Source organism: Octodon degus, unplaced genomic scaffold (genome assembly GCF_000260255.1).
Source record: "Octodon degus isolate 3935 unplaced genomic scaffold, OctDeg1.0 scaffold00090, whole genome shotgun sequence".
Classification (NCBI taxonomy): Eukaryota; Metazoa; Chordata; class Mammalia; order Rodentia; family Octodontidae; genus Octodon; species Octodon degus.
In genome coordinates, this window is record NW_004524666.1 from 6,732,379 (window position 1) to 6,750,209 (window position 17,831).

Genomic DNA, 17,831 nt, shown 5'->3' on the forward strand with positions numbered 1-17,831 from the left:
AGAGACAGAGACAGAGAGAGACAGAGAGAGAGAGAGAGAGGTCCATGCTTTGGATTTCTTTATAAATTTCAATAAACACTGAATCAATTAATGAGAATTGTTTAGCTAGAACATTTAGAACATGAAATACTAGAAAACCTATAAAAATAAGGGTTAAGCAACAGGAACTCAGAAAGTAAAATGTGTCATTTTATGATTGTAAAAGAACTGCCCAAGTACAATTTTCTAAGGTTCTAACAGGGCATCTTTTACCATACTGAGAGTATTTCACCCTTAATTACCAATGCTTTGATGATAAAATTTGAAATTATGGTTCACAGTATCTAAAATAATATAGCTGCTTAATGTATGTTTTTATCTCTACTTTATAATAGCAGTTACCTGATAATCTATTAATCAATCGCTTCCTTTGCTAAAACAGATGTGGATATACTATACCCCTTCCTCAAATGTTTCTTTGTTAACTGTCCACATGAGCTTAGTTTAAATAATTTGCAACATGCTATCATAGTAAATGCAATAAAATTAATACAGACTAAGTTGTTTCTTATAAAATATAACGCACATGCTATCATAACAATTTTGGTAAATTTGCTATTTATTTTGTTCCTCTTTGATTCTTTCACTGTACTGTGTCTACTAGACAGGGTAAGCTGCAATCAGGAAAGTCTCAAAACATTCATCTGGTGTGTCTTTGATGGCCTCTAAGGGGATGTTCTCCGAGCCTTTACCTGGTATTCTGGCTACTAAGAAGATACTGAGTTGCAATTCTCCAAACATTAATAAGCTTTTTAGCTCTACCTATTTCACTTCAATGCTTTATTAAAGGGACTGCAATACTCACAATGCACTACTATAAGTCCATCATTGACAATACCATTCCCACCACATATACAGAAGCCTTCTTCATTAGCAAAAGTTAAGAAATCTCATGGTTCTAGTGTCCTGAAAACATGGTTACCTAAACCCAAACAATGTTTGATACAGTATAAATAGGTACAACTGCTCTGGAAAAAAAAATTGGTATCATCTCCTAAAAGGAGACAGTTAACTGGACATGGCATACGCCTATAATTCCTGAACTTGGGAAGGCTGGAGCAGGAGGACTGCTGCAAGATCAAGGTCAACCTGAACTACAAAGTGAGACCTTGTATTAAAAAAAAAAAAGAAAGAAAGAAACAATTATATTCTTTTATCTATACCCTCGAGACTTGTACACCAAGTGACATATGAACACATTCATAGTAGCATTTTTAATAAAACAAAAAACTCCAAACAACACAAATGCTGACTAAAAGAAGACCGCAATGTATTTACATAGTGGAATTCCATATACCAATGAATAACTAATGAAACATAGTAATATATGCAACAGGGATGAATCTCAGAAACAATGATAAATAAAACATAAGTCATATGCAGGCCGGCCAGATAGCTCAGTGGACTAAAGTGCATGCTTAAGCTGGCACAGGGACCGGGATTCGATCTCCAATGTGCCATGCTGTGCTGGCCCCACTCCCGGGGCACACTGAGACGGTGAAAAGAGACTGGATGTGGTGGCGCTTCTATAATCCTAGCGCTTGGGAGGCTGAAAACAAGAGGATCACTATAAGTCCGAGCTGTGTAGTGAGACCCTGTAGACCCTGCATTAAATACATAAAAATAAAATAAAATAAAGCCATATGTAGTAAACCACTATATTTGTAAGAAAAAGTGAGCAAATTTTAAATTGTTATTATTTAGGGAAACATCTACATGATTTAAAAAAGGAAAAATCAGTATAGGGAAGTCCAGGAGATGAGCTGCGGTGACAGTGGTAGTGCATCTATGACATGTGAGCTGCAGAGGGCTATTTTCTATCACTGAAAACTCTAAAACATTTGCCAGCACTGGGCTAGGAAATACACAAGTTACCTCAACAGGCTAGGCAAAGTTATAGTATTAAATTTAGGTAGTATGGGGCATTCATTAGTGTCACTATTAAGATTTAAACTATACACATATTGCCAGGCTTGGTGGCCTGTCAGTCCTAGGCTGAGGCAAGAGGAACACAAGTTCACCCCCAGCCTGGGCAACTCAGTGACTTAGTGAGACTCCATCTCTAAAGAATGAATAAAAACTTAAAGGGTTGAGGATATTACTCAGTATTTATCACTTAGAAGTGAATTTCTGGAGAGCATTCTAGCTACAAGACAAGTTTAGCCCAATCATAAAATGACAGATCTGATCATTAAAAACAGATAAGTAAAATTACTTTATCACTGCTAGTTGGAAACTTTTACAATAAGAAAATAACAGGTTCTCTGTTGTAATGAGAATGTTCCACATCTTGACTGTTCCTATATCAATATCCTGCTTGTGGTATTACACTACAATTTCACTTAGATGTTACCATTTAGAGGGTCCTGACTATACTGGATGTCCACATCACTACTGACTTCTGCCTGTAAATATACAATTATATAAAAAGAAAAGTTTAAGCCATGTGTGGTGGCATGCACCTGTAATACCAGCACTTAGGAGGCGGAGTAGCACTGCACATTTGAGGTCAGCCTGAGCTCCATAGTAAATTCAAAGCCAGCTTGAACTGCAGAGTGAAACCCTGTCTTAAAAAATCCCAAAATAAATAAATTAATAAAAATAAAGATTGACTAGAAAATAGGGGAGGAAAGATGGTTTCTGTCCTGTATTTCTCCACATCGCCACTACTGACATTTTGAGACAAAAAGGTTTTCTTTTGAGCCTATCGTGGGAATTGTAGGACAGTACCTGAGGCCTCTACAGGCTCCAACTTGTGATAACCACAAATGTCTCCACACAGCCAAATGTTTCCTGGAGGGCAAAGTTACCCAAGTTGACAACTGCTCTAGTCCTAAAGGCCAAGGGGAGTCATAGAAGTATCCTGATTAACAGAGTCTACAGATAAGAAATAAATGCAATACCTGGTCCTAGTCTGGATTCTGTACTGCACAATAAAGACTGCTAAAAGGACACTAAAAGTATTGTTATCAATATTAAATGTACCTAAGATAGTAACTGCACTATACACACAAGAAAATATCCCAGTGCTTATGAAGTACATACTTAAGGATTCAGGGTAAAGAACTCTGATGTATGCAATCCATAAATCCACAAACACATATATCCACATGAATAATATGTGAATCTGATTAAAGAGTAAACAAGTCGTTCTCTGTGCTATTTTTATTCTTGAAACTTGTGTATGCTTGAAACTGACTACATAAATTAGAAGGTGCAGGGTTTTGTTTTGAAGTGGACTGGGGGTTTACAACTTTAACAGCACATTTCAGAGCAGTAGTCTAGCAAAAACGATAAAAATCTCAAGATAATGACTACTGCCTGGATTCTTTCAAACCTGAACATTCCTTTACAAGAACTGTTAACTTTCAGCCCATTTCTCCTTCTCTACTCTTCCTGAAAATGACTCTTTGAATAGTGAAACTGAAAATTAATCTCATTTTTAAAGGCCATGTCTACAAAGTGACAAATCCTAGTGCTTGGGAGGCTGAAAACAAGGGGATCACTGTAAGTCTGAGCTGTGGAGTGAGACCCTGTAGACCCTGCACTAAATACATAAAAATAAAATAAAGCCATATGTAGTAAACCACTAGATTTGTAAGAAAAAGTGAGCAAATTTTAAATTGTTATTGTTTAGGGAAACATCCCTGCTCCATTTCTCCACAAATCACTGAAGCATCTTAACTTTCAATAGTTAAGCAAAATCTCGAAAAGTACACTTGTTCCTCGTAAGAAAACCCATTTATCCACTTGGCTAAGTGGCTGAAGAGTATGTGAACTGAAGCGCAGAAAAGGAACGTGTAGGAGGGCGGAGGGATGAGAGAGAAAAGATTGGCAGGGAGCTAGTTGAGCGTGGTACGGTGGGCTCGCTGGCCAGCAAGAGAACTGAATGCGTCGCTGAGTCGGAGGGAGAGGGGGTCGCTCACCTGGCAGTGCTAAGCAGCGGGTGCCGCGTCCCCACCAGCTTGCGCACCTGCATAGCGATGTTGCTGAGCTCGTCGCTCAGCAGGCAGCGGAGGCTCATGAAGGATGTGGGATAGCCCACGATCTTCTCCGCCTCTGACACAACCTGGCTCCAGTGGGTCGGGGACCTGGAGGACTGACCACGCCAGGAGCCCACAGCAGACGGGAACCACCACAGGCGACGTAGACAACAGGGCCCCGAGACCCCGAGATAACAGGGCAAGCGCATCAACTGCTGCCGAAGGCTCATAATCTAAGTCTAGGAGGGCCGGGAACCTGGGAATCTCCGGAGGTGGCTCGGGAAAGAAACCAGGGGCCAACAAGGAACTTGCAGGAACTAAATGTAAACGGTGATTCCTGTCCCTCAAAGGACGGTGGCTTCCTGAACCGTAATCCAAAAGGAACTTTAACTGCTGTTCTCAGCAGCCCCGGGTAAACGGATAATAGCACCAGCTCAGCACTGCCCCCGGCCAACGGCAGTAGAAACCACCGCCACTGTCTACATGGAGGAGGCCATATTGGCAGCGTGGAATGCGACCTGCCGTAAAGAAGGAGGCGGGCTGTATGTCGAGTGGCAAAGAACGCGCCCTACTTTACGGCGAGCCGAGAACTCCCAAAGGGGCGGAGCCTTGTGGGCGGGCTCCGGAAGGCGAGCGGTTGGATGAAAGCTGCGGTCGGTCGCGGCCGGAGGGGTTCAGCTGTGGAGAGGCGACGACGTGGGCGCGGCTTGGGCTCCCAGCGCCTGGCGTGCGAGCCTGCCCGAGGCTCATTAGTATTCTCAGTGCCCAGCACAGAGTGGGCGTACTACAGGATTTGCTCGTGGACGAGGTCTAGTCTGCCCGCCAGAAGGGCGCCCCACTGAGGATCGCCCGCCCCGGAAGCCCCTCGTCGCTGTCCGCCGCCTGTCCCCGGCCTGTGCCCGGTCGTGGCAGTGAACCCGCGTGAGGGCGGCTGCCCGATGTGCGCGGCGTGCTGGGCTGCGGGCGGTGAATGACAGGTCCGCGGTGGGCTGAGCCCTAGACCAGCCGGCAGGGAAGATGCCCTCGGTTCGTTGTTCAAATCATCAACATCGTCTCAGAGCCTCCGTTTGCTGTCTGTGTAGTCGGGGATAGAACAGCCGTGCCTCCCGCAAAATGAAGGATATAAGGAAACGGCACGTGGCCCGTGCCCTGCCCCGGTCCCTCGCCTCAATTTTTTTTTTTCTCTCTTATGCCTGTTCTTGGGGTTCCACTCACCACCCAGGATTCCAGAGCTTTTCATGTATTAGCTCACTTAATCCTCAAAAACAACCACATTAAGCAGATAATACTAGTCTTCCCTGTTTTTATGAGGAAACTGAGGTACAACCCGTTTGTGTAAATTGCAGATTGGCAACAATAGACAAGGGTGTGAATCCAGACAGTCTGGATTTTAAACCGTAACATTGAACTGCGGTCTTTGCCTTTCACGCCTAGAGGAACACAGTCAATGTGGTTATTTCAGTAATGCTACCTGTTTTCTTCAGATGTGTCTAGCCTTTTGGGCCCCCTTCCTCCTCACTCAAAACAAGCGTTAATTAACCCTTGTTGATAACAAAGAATGTATTGCTGAATCAATACAAAAGGCTCCTAAAACTCCAGATTGAAAATCCTTTCAAATTTATGGTTGATTTTTTTTTTTCATAATGTATTTAGGACAGGATCTACAGGGTTTTACTACATAGATCGTTTTCAGCCTCCCAAATGCTGGGATTACGGGCCACGCCCAGACTCAATCCCCAGCTCAGCACGCCCCTGGGGGCCGGGCCCACACACAGGCCCTTTAATCCCTTGTGGTGATCCACGCACGCTGCTTGTGAGGATGAGAAAAGATGACCCTTAGGAAAAGGTCAAATTAATGAGCAGCTTTTCACTTTTTAAAAAAATGTTCTGTTCTATTTGGCTGGCCTGTACTCACTAGGCGCCAGAAGTACCCCTTCCAAACTATGACAACCAGACTTGTTCCCAAACAAGACACATTTCCCTGCAAAAGTTTCATTTCAGACCCCCTTTGATGAATTTATTTTGCAATTAAAAATTCTATTTTATTGAAAGGTATTGTTTAGGGTACATTTTATTTAGGGTAAATTATGCTTAAAATATTAAAAAAACTTTCCCCTCAAAATAAGTGAGGTAAGCCAAAGTTCGAAAATAATGTCTGTGAAAGAGATAAACTGAGAATAAAATTCAAGTCTGTTCCTAAATGAAAATAAGTGGAGAGTGAGATACTTTACCATTCCAAAAAGTTTTCAAGGCCTGAGCTTCTGGGTTAGCCAAGGTGAAAGCCGTGAAAAGACGAGGATTGATAGAGGCTGAGTGTGATATATTGGGCACCTGAGGCTGTTTCCTCAGAATCATGGCACCTTAAGAGTAACTTTTCATGCAATTTCCTTAATACCAATTCACAGCATGTACTTTCATTTCTCCACAGAAGCCAAGTGCGTTATTCTCTGGTCATACTCTATTAACCAAGTTTTTGATTATTCATGGGACTTTTGGTCCCATTTACCTTAAATAATCGGCACTTTCCTTATGCTTAGATTTAAAAGGTTACATTATACTTAATGATAATCAGTTTTTAGAAGGTTAAAATGATATTTGTTCTTTAATCTTTCAGATAAATATATAATTCCTTCTATCTTCATGAGCTTCAAATCTCCAAATGCTAATGACTTATGGATGAGCAACAAGGGGCAGTACCTATGATTCTGTCCTTGCTCTACCACTAAAGTGGGACTACAGCATGTCTTTAAATCTCGATGTCATTGACATTTTAGACCATATTAATTACTTGTTGGCAGTAGATGGGAGACTTCATGATTACCGTAAGATGTTTAGCAGCATCCCTCACTTCTACCCACCAGGTACCAAAAGTCCCCCTTCTAAACACAGCAGCCAGGTATGACTCCAAACATTGCCTCTCGGGCAAAACAGCCCAGTGGAATATGAGAAATGCTGAAAGAAAAATGAATGTCCATGCATGACACGTACTCCTACACAGCATTAAAAGCTTCCTAAATGTAGGAAGCCTTCTAGGATTGTGGCCATTCCACAATCTGTAGAAACCTCCAGCGTTCGCAGGAACTTCCCCTTGACCCTAGGGTTGTTCCAGAGACAACAAGATGATAAGATGGTGGTTCCATCTTACGGATCACTATCTTATGAATCACATGTGTGATTCCTTCTCCAATCTTCTCAGGTTCTTTTCTCAATACAGAGATTATACTTCCCTGCCCCTTTGCAGTCTACAGACTTTGAAAAGAGAGGAGGTCATATTTGATGCCTTGTTGTATTTGGCTATAAACCTAAGCCAACCTTTGGAAATACAAGGTCTTACCTAGGACAGCAGTGTTGAGGATTTTGGTGTTTCCACGTTTAGGAGAATGGAAATAGAGAAACTGCAGCCACTCTCTTTCCAACAACCTTAACCTATTGTTCATCCTAAGAGAGTTCTTCCAAAAGCAGATGAAATCATCTTGCTGTGCCATAGAGCAGGGTGATAAAAGAAGACAAGTAATCAGATTAGCAAAACTGCAAATGTTTGGCCAACTATTTGGTTGGTGGGCTTTGAGGAATAGGGATGGCGCATGGTGCCACCGAGAATGTGAAGTGCTACACAGAACCTATGTGTGGGAATTGGATAATCACTAATGAAATCACACATGCATTTGCTTTCTGACATAAAAATCCCAATTCTAGGAACTTACTGCAAAATGCAAGATGATTTATGCACAGGTTATTCATTGCAGAAAATGACTGGAACAATCCATATAACCATAAGTCAGGAACTGGTTGAATAAATAAGGGTGGATCCACAAAACAAAATGCACTACTCTGGTGAAAAAATGCCAGAGCCATTTCTTTACACAATGTGGCATGATCCCCAGGATACATATTAGCTTTAAAACATGCACACACTCACTCACATAGTACAGAAAATATAGTAGACTTTTTGTAAGATAGGTGAACTATGAATATATATTTACCTTTTTTTAATTTTAGGGAAGGGTCTACAGGGTATTCAGAGTCTCACTACTAGATTGGACTTGCAGTGAGTCTCCTGTTTACAGCCTCCCAACTGCTGGGATTACAGGCACAAGCCACCACACCCTCTCAATTACAGTCTCAGCGTGCCACGGGGGCGGAGCCGGCATGGTAGGCCTGGGGAGACAACCCCCGGCCCCTGTGCCTGCTTGGAGGCACTTCAATCTGCTGAGCTATTTGGCTAACCCTATTTACCTATATTTGGACAGGTGAGAACATGTAGAGGAGATGATTATATAAGCTAGAGTACTCCGAATAAACATTGTCTATAGAATCATATGTATATATATTATACTCAAAATAATTTTTAAATCTAAAAATGCAATTATTAAAATTTGAAAATTGAACAAGTCTAGCCACATATTAAGTTGATAGTACAATCACATTAAGTGAATAATTAAATGACAAGAAAACAATGTATTCATTCATAGTAGAATATATTCTCAAATAGATCAGGGCCAGGAAGATAGCTCAGTAGAATAAGTGCCTGCCTGACAAAAAGATAATTAGAACTACAAAAAATCTTAAGCTTCATTTAAGAGTCTTATTGCAGAGCCAGGGAGATAGCTCAGTAGAATAAATGCTTGCCTGGCAAGCACAGATCCTGAGTTCAATCCCCAGTACTGCAAAAACAAACAAACAATAGTCTTATTGCTAGTAGAACTATAGATGCTATTACTGTACTTTCAAACTATTAAGGGTAAAACAAAAGGAGTTATTAAGAACAATGATTTTCATCCATGTAATATTAAAGTTAAATTCAAAAGTGTGTTCTTATGATACTTCTCAAAAACAATTTCATATATCTCACTAAAGAAAGTTTTATATTTATTGCAAAAAAGAAAGCATTGGGGCCGGGGAGATGGCTCAGTGGAATAAGCGCTTCCCTGGCAAGCTCAAGGGCCTGAGTTCAATCCCCAGTTTTGCAAAAAAAAAAAAAAAGCATTTGCTTTCAGTGTCCCTTGAAAAGGCCTAGGGATAATAAAAAATGTTATAACAATAAGCATTTTTAGCATCATACTGTAATTTTAATACATGTTTTGCTGTGAAAAGAAGTGAGGCTTTTTAGAGGAATGGCAGATTTCAGCACATTCTGTGCTAGATACCAAGGATACACTATTAAAAGTCTAAAGTCGGGCTGGGGAGATAGCTCAACTGCTTTAGTGCCAGCCTGACAAGCATAAGGTCCTGAGTTTGATCCCTGTACCTAAAAACAAATAAGTAAGTCACATAAAAGTCTAAAGTCAAGTGAAACAATTCAAAGATATAGAGGAGTCAGCATTAAAAAAGTTCTCACTGGATGAAAAGGGAACAATCTGAGCACCAAAAAGAGTAAGAACTACAACAGACTGAATTGCACTGGTTACATACATATCCAAGAGTTTGTTATTAGTTGTAGCTAGGCAAGGCCGAATATTTTCAGTGTAACTAAAGAATTGAGCACTTATCCTGCCTTTCCTGTATGAATTATATTTAATGGTGTCTTAGCCTGGCTTGCCCCCTGGAAACTGAACCTGAGACAAGGGCTTACTTTTTAGGTAGTTGATTTTGGACAGTGATCGCAGGAAACAGCAGTGGATGACTAGGGAATGCGAAACAAGGAAAGTCAATACAAGGGTGTTCTCAAATTAGTCATCACCGTGGCAATGCGGCCTTGAGCCATGCAGAATCTAAACTGTACTTGATGCAAGAGAAGAGCACTTGTTTTCCAACCCCCATATTTATTCCACTGGCCCAGGTTTCTGTCTTAGGGCCTCAGCTTCTTTACATCTCCAAGCTGTTACCTGTGAGCACAGACGTCTCACCCTCGTGGCGTCAGAGGAACCAGGAAGCGGGACAGAAAGAGGTAGTCAGTGAGTTTGAGGAGAGATGCTGTCAGGTTACACTACAAGAAGCAGCTTGCTGCAGCGATGGCTGCAGTAAAAGGTGGCCCGAGAGGATGTGAAGCAGGGAACAAACCTAATCTAATGGGGTAGCCAAATTGTCTAGGCTGGTAAGGGCAAGTTCTTTTTTTAAAAAACATAATAATTTTATTGAATAAAACAAATAGTAGAGGGCCAGGGAGCTGGCTCAGCAGCATAAGCGGCTGCGTGGCAAAAGCAAGGTCCTGAGTTCAATCCCCAGCACAAAAGGAAAAAAAATAGTAGAATCAGGAAATCACTATTTTGTAATTCCTTATGGATTAATTGATTCAGGCAACAATCACCAATCTATGGGAGGCTGTTGGGGGACTTCACAATACAGGCTTCAGGGTGACCTCACCCCAACTCAGTCCCAGTACCACTAGGAGTGGAGAGTGCATACAGATGTGCCTCCTGGTGTGCTACTTTATGAAGTATACAACGTCACCTATGAAATTTTGTTTTGTTTTGTTTTTCGAGACAGGATCATAGTTCAGGCACAAACTCATAGCAATCCTCCTATCTCAGCCTCTTGAGTGCTGGGATCATAAGGGTGCACCAGTATGCCCAACTTCACTTACAAAATATTTTAGCCTGGCATGGTGGCACACACCTGTAATCCCAGCATTAGGGAGGCTGAAGCAGGAGGATCATTACAAGTTCGAGTGCAGTCTGGCTTACCAAGTGAACTCAAGGCCAGCCTGAACTGCATAGTGAGACCCTCTCTCAAAAAGACAAAAACAAACAAACAAAAAACCCTAGAATAATTGAATCTAAATTTCAACAATTCTTAGGACTAACTTCCAATCTTTTAGAAAACAAACATTGGTGTGAAATATCAAAAGAAGCTAATAGGTAAATCTAACCTGTGGAATATTTTACAAACTCCCGGATTTCTTCAACAAAAAAAAGGGGATAAAAAGGAAATAAAAGGACTTTCCTAAATTGATTTTTTTGTTTGTTTGTTTGTTTTGGTGGAACCAGGGATTGAACTCAGGTCCTTGTGCTTGCCAGGCAAGCACTTATTCCACTGAGCCATCTCCCCGGCCCCCTCTAGATTGATTTTGAAAGACATAACAAACCAAGCATAAGGTTTAAATTTGTTTAGATTCTCATCCCATCAAGCCAACTGTAAAAAGTAAGTTGTGAGAAACTCAAAGAAATTTTGAAATATTTTTCATACATTAGATACTGCAAAAGAATTATTAATTTTATGTATAATTTTATAAGAAAATAAAAATACTTTAAGTGATGCTCATTGACCTATATAAAGACAAAATAACACAATGTTAAGAATTTCCTTTAAGATATTGCAGGAAGAGAAAAACAAGTGAAACAAATATGCTAAGATCTAGGATATTAGAGGCTTGAGGTACAGTTCAGTGTTAGAGTAGTTGGTTGAAACCCATGAGGACTAGGGTTCTAGTCCCTAGTGCCATCAAGCAAACGTCAAAGCTGTAGATTCTAGATCCCGTGCAAATGGTCCGTATTGTACTATTCTATTTTGCAAATCAAGAAACAAGTAAATAAGTTCATCCCTATTTTACAAATGGAAAGGAGGCATTTGTATACCTGTTCATTATACCAATGTTGTAATAGAAAAAATACCTAGAAGCAATCCAAATATCCAGTGACAAGTAAATGGATAGAGTGTGATATATTCACATGATGAATATTATACAGCAATGAAAACAAATGATAGAGAGTCAGCTAGATAGCTCAGCGGATTAAAGCACCAGCTTAGGCAGATTCAGTGGTCAGGGTCAGAGGTTCAATTCCTGGCCTGGCATGCTGGCCCCACCCTTGGAGCGCACTGAGATGGTGATTGAGACTGGGCATGGTGGCAAATGCCTGTAATCCCAGCATTTGGGAAGCTGAAAACAGGAGAAACACTACAAGTCCAATCTGTAGTGAGATCATGTAGACCCTGTAGACCCTGCACAAAAAAAAAAAAAAAAAAAAAAAAAAAAAAAAAAAACTGCATTAAAAAAAATGATATGCCACTCCCATCTTTGTTTCTAGAAGATGGGAAGTTAACCCTAAAGGCTTATTGAGATTTAGATTCAGTTATTCTAGTTAAAATATTTTGTAAGTGAAATTGGGTGTGCTGGTGCAACCCTATGATCCCAACATTCAAGTAATTTGCCCAAATGCCACAAAGTAGGAAACTGGAAGAGTCAGAATTCAAGCTGACTTGTTTCATCCCATGTCCTGTCACCTACAAGCTGGGTGCATTTTATTTACTTATTCATTTGTTTTACAACCTTAGGTTCACACATTTTTTTCTTGGTTCTGTTTCACTATTGGGCTACACATTGTTCTTTTTTTTTGTATTATGGAATTAAATCATCCCTATGTCCCTACAGTCACGTCTTTACGTTGTTCCAGGGTTGGTCTTTGTGATCAATAGTGTCCAGCAGAAGTGCTGGTATGTCACTTTCTGTATTAGCTTTATAGTGTACATTCGTGGGCATTCTCTTCCGATCTCTGTCTCTCCCATTGCTCACCTTGGAGGGTGTCCTGTCATGCACAGTATTGATTCACAGGGTGAAGACTAAGCTTCATGTGAACAACCATATGAATGAGCTATGTTGGAAGTACACCTTCCAGCTCCTTCAGGGACTACAGCCCCGCCTACAGAATGGACTGTAACCTCAGGAGGGGCCCAAAGTCAAAACCACACAGACAAGATGCACCCAGATTCCTGACTCTAGACACCACACAAACACGTAAATTGGTATGCTGTAAGATAATTTGTTATGCTGCAATAAATAATGCAATTGATTAGCCATTAATCTTCATGTAATGTAATATTTAAAGTGAGCCTACAACCAGCACAAGAAGTCAAATATTAATCAGAGCTTACTTCTGTCTGTGTGATTTTCTTCTATTCCTTATTTCCCCAGTATGAAGTTGTGTTTATCCTGAATCTTCATCACTCCTACTATTTAAAAAAATCATTTAATTTGTATATATTTCTAAACATATGTCATTTAGCTTATTTTTAACTTACAAAGAAAGTGCCAAGTTTTTATTTATTTTCATTTATGTATTTGGTACAGGGTCTCACTACACAGCTCAGACTGTGGATCGAATCCTGGTCCCTGAGCTTGGCAAAGCAGGTGCTTAGTCAGTTGAGCTATCCCACCGGCTCAATTTTTTGTGAGCTTTTTAACTTACTCAATATTATTTTGCTGAATTTTACCCACATCACTGCACATAGTGGTGTATCATTTGTTTTCACTGCTGTATGATATTTATCATGTGAATATATCACTCTGTCCATTCACTTGTCCCTGGATATTTGGATTGCTTCTAGGTATTTTTCTATTACAACAATGGTGTAACGAACAGGTTCACAAATGCCTGCAGATAAGGGTGGCAATAGATTTTATCTAGCATTGGAATAATGGGCTTATAGGATTTGTGAACCCTCATCAGCTTTATAAAGTGGCTCTAACAATTTATACCTCCACCAGATATCTAGGAGAGATTGTGTTGCTCATACCATGTCAATGCTCAATATTGTCAGACTTCTAAAAATTTCTAATGAGTGAATATAAAATGGAATCTAATTATTATAAAGACCTGCATTTCTCTTATCACTAGGAAGATTATTGAATATACTTTTCATCTTGTAAGTTAGTTTTCAAAGGGGATGGAGGAAGGTGTATATAAGTTAATATTTCATTCTAATTTTTTTTCCTTTGGTTTAATTTTTAAGTCTTGCTTTCTCAGATCCTCACATTCACAGTTGTCCTTTCTTGCCATTTCATTTTAACATTCTAAATACTTGACCTTAGAACAGCTGTAGTTAGGAAGGAAATGGACCAAGACTGACTCTATTTTATTCTAGTTGCTCTCCCTACAGGGCAGCAGTGTGGAATTAACTATTGGTGCTGCTAGTTAATTTCACACTAGGGTTAGCTCAACAGGAGAAGTCAGTCCTTTTCTTTTAGAAAGGCTCTTTCCAGGGGGCTATTTTCTTTCAGAAGCTTGCAATGGAAAAAAAATCTGCTGAGGTTTTCACTTGAACATAGACAGTATTATAAAAGGTCAACCATCTAGGTTTTACAGCTCTGTCCTGAATAGTTACACGATCATAGGTTCAGAGTTTAAAATCACTCATCTATAATACAAAATGTAGGTGATCATTTTTGTCCTCTTAAGCTCTAAAATCAACCACTGATTGGTCTGATTGGTCCTTATGATCGTTTCAGTCCCTCTGTTTTGTCTTCCTTCCTCCCCTTCCCTAGTAACCCAATTATTCCTGGTATGAACACGGGTTACAATTTGAGGCCTGTAAAGAAGACTGCGGAGGGGGCCCTCTCGTGCTGCTTCAATCATTTTATGTGCCACCGCATCCCAAGTATTTAATACTGCATCTGCTGAAGAACAGGGTACATAAATATCTGTTAGTCAGTTGAATAAATAGTAAATGGATGAACTAGGTCTTCATTCTTCACACCCATCTTCACTGCATCACAGCTGAATTCAGAAGTTATTTGAGTTCTTTTTGCATAGGTAGAGAATATTTCTGTCATCATGAGTTTAGCTAGCTCTCCATTGCTCTTTATGTTTCTCACAAAAACCAAGTTCACTACATTTATTCAAATCAAATTGTCTGGGCTTGAGGAGTAGGTATTAGTGTTTTTCAAATACTCCTAAAAAAAAAAAAAAAAGAAAAGAAAGAAAGAAAGTCTTACAAATTAAAAGTCACCCTACTCAAAGGCTACTATGGTATTGTCTATAAGTAAATTAAAGACAAAGTTTTCCTCAAATAAAGCCTTGTATCTGAAAAGAGAAAAAGAAAGATTTCATTGTTAACTTTAGTAATATAAGAGCAGTAATATCAACTTGCTGGGCTATAAAGAATTTGTTAGAGATCTTTTGAAAAAATTAGATGATCAAGGAAACTCATGTACAGGTATGTCCCAGAAGCTGACACCTACAAAAAGACATAGTATCAGAGCTATCTCTCAAAACTGTCCTGGTTTAAGTCACTCAGAAGAGCTTACTCTGTTGTATTCTGTTCTTTGAAATCATGCCATAAGTAAACATCTGTAATAAATATGTTTGAACATTATAGGGCTTGTATGACTATGTTGGGAGTAATAGGTTTGAACTGCATGACAAAATAAAAGGAATATGCTGATGTCAAAGTCAGTAAGAGCTGCTTTATTTTTCTAAGAACAAAGAGCCTGGGTCTCCAAAGTCTAAACAATGAAATAACTCTACAAAAGATGGTCTTTCTCTGGATAGTGACAGAACTCTGTGATTAAGGGATCAGACACTGGAGCCAGATGCCTTATGTTTGAATTCCAGCTTTGCTATTAATCAATAGCCCAATGCTGGCCAAATTACATAGACTCTCAAAATGGTAGTTTTCTTATATATGAAATGAAAAGATGGCCATACTTATATCTATAGGAAATTGTGATTAGCATGTGCTCATAAATATAAAGTGCTTTGATCAATGTGTGGCACATAGTAAGCTTATAGCACCAAGCCAGAGTATTCTCCACTATTTCAGGGAAGGGACTTCAAATTCTAAATCTAGGGAAAAATATATACATATAAAGTGCTTTTCCTTCTAATACTTTAAGAATACAGATGTGTTTAATTATAGAACAAATAATATAACCACATAGCAAAAGCAATAAAAATATATTGAAAGACTGTGGAAACACTGTGTTGTTTATGAGTATTATGGTGACACTGTTTTAAGGATGACCCCAGTTGTACAGTTTAGAACTTAAGATTTTATTTTTAGAGAGAAACTTAAAATACTGAAGACATCATTTGAATCAGACTTTTCTCATTTCAGAGAGTTTTAGCTTTTGGTTTTAGAATTTTCAAAATATTACACAAAAGTAGAAAAAAAAGAGAATAATGAACCACTATATACTTCTCTAATTCTGGCAATTATCAACATTTGCTCTCTTTTTTCTCAACAATGCTGCAATGTTTTGAAGCAAATCTCAGGTATCATGGGTTTTTTTTTCTGTAAATATCTCAGAATTTACATGAAATAAAGGTTCTAAAAAAGTAACCCCAGCACCTAGTCATCTAAACTCTTCATTTTAAAATGCTCCCAGAGCCGGGGAGATAGCTCAGTAGAATAAACGCTTGCCCAGCAAGCACAGGGCCTGAGTTCAATCCCCGGTTCTGCAAAATAAATAAATAAATAAATAAATAAATAAATAAATATAAAATGCTCCCAGAAATGTATTTATACAATTCAAATACTTAAGTCCAGATCCAAGCCAGACATGGAAGTTCATCCCAACATTTGAGTGGCCGAGCCAGGAGGATGGAGAGATTAAAGATAACCTGGCTAGGAGTGAGTCCAAGGCCAGAAAGAATTACATAGTGAGAACATGGTGCAAGCCTGTCTCCTTCCCCACAAAAAACCCAAACAAGGTTAAAAGTAGTAACCATTTGGCATTGTACACTGGAAGATGTTCCAGTTGTATACTTACTTGATGGTTGCAATCTGAAATTGAAACCATCGGAGTAACAGAGCTAAAGTGAGAAATGGGAGGCCTTCAGTAGGTTTGAATTTTATTTTAACATTGACCTAGGACTCTATTATCTGACATAAGATTTTACTACTGCAGATACAAAAAATAACAATTCTTCTAGAGAACTTTAGTATAAAAGGCATAAACAATTCAAAAATATCCTGTCTGCGGCAATTCCAAGATCCGGAAGCATGTGAATCTGAGCAACGTCTCAGCCTTTAAAATCCTCTGAGTGTGGCTCCTTTGGTTCTTCCATCCCATACTCTTGTCTCTTCCTTAAAATTCTTTCCAAAGGATTCTTTCTGACATTGAACCATGGTTCCCATATTTTATAATCATGTTCAGGGTTTTTCTTTCTATAATACACTATTTGCATACCTGTTAAGTCACAAATCTAAAGTTTTTCTAAGATCTCATTGTTTTTATTTTTTAAGCTTTTTATTTTATTGGTGCATTTTAGACATACATAATGATGCACTCACCATAGGGAATTTGTACCTGTGCATGATATATTTTGAGTCCTTTATTTTTCCCCATTCCACTCTTCCCTCTTCAATCCCTCTTTCCCTCCTTATTCACAAAGCTTTGTTTCTTTTATCCTATTATCTTTTCTCCTTCCTTCTTTCCTTCTTTCTTTCTTTCCTTCCTTCTTTCCTTTCCCTCTCCTGCCTCCCTAGTTCCCTTTTCCTTTTGGACAATTTCTTCCTATTTTAATATCTAGTATACATTTTGTCCTTATTTACATTTTCAGTTTCTCACACCAGATAAAATGTGTAATATTTGAACATGTGTTTGATTTATTTCACTTAAGAGTATGGTCTCAAGGTGCATCCATTTAGCTAGAAGTGTCTCAAGCTTATCTTCTTTATGGATGAATAATACTCCAGTGTACAAACAAACCCCACATCTTCTTTATCTATTCATCAGCCGGTGAGCATTTGGGCTGTTTCTAAGACTAGGGTATTATCAACTGTGCCACTATAAACATGGATGTGCATATATTACTGTGGTATGATGCTTTTAATTCTTTCAGGAAGTTTTTTGAGGAATCTCCACTGGATTTTCACAGTAAGTTCATCAGTCTCCACTCCCACCAACAGTGGGAAAAGGATCATTTTCTCCACAACCCCTCCAGCATTTGTTATTGGTTGATTTGTTAAGGATAGCCGTTCTTTGTAGGGTGAGGTGTAATCCCAGTGTTATTTTAATTTGCATCTCTTGAATGACCAGTGATGTCAAAATTTTTTCATATATTTATTTGCCATCTCTACCTCTTCATCTAATAAGTGTCTATTCATGTCTGATGCCCATTTTTGGACTGGATCTTTAAATTTGGGAGGGTT

The 17,831-nt window shown here is 39.2% G+C and overlaps 1 protein-coding gene across 1 annotated transcript in view; it reads right to left on the reverse strand.

Annotated features, from left to right (window-relative positions):
* The window catches only part of Pdss2 (decaprenyl diphosphate synthase subunit 2), a 306,086-nt gene extending 301,566 nt beyond the window's left edge, over positions 1 to 4,520 (reverse strand). Inside the window, exon 1 of the mRNA XM_023722321.1 lies at positions 3,966 to 4,520. Within this exon, the coding sequence (XP_023578089.1) occupies positions 3,966 to 4,252 (287 nt within the window). The 5' untranslated portion in view covers positions 4,253 to 4,520. The remainder of the gene's footprint in view (positions 1 to 3,965) is intronic.
* Between the last annotated feature and the right edge of the window lie 13,311 nt (positions 4,521 to 17,831).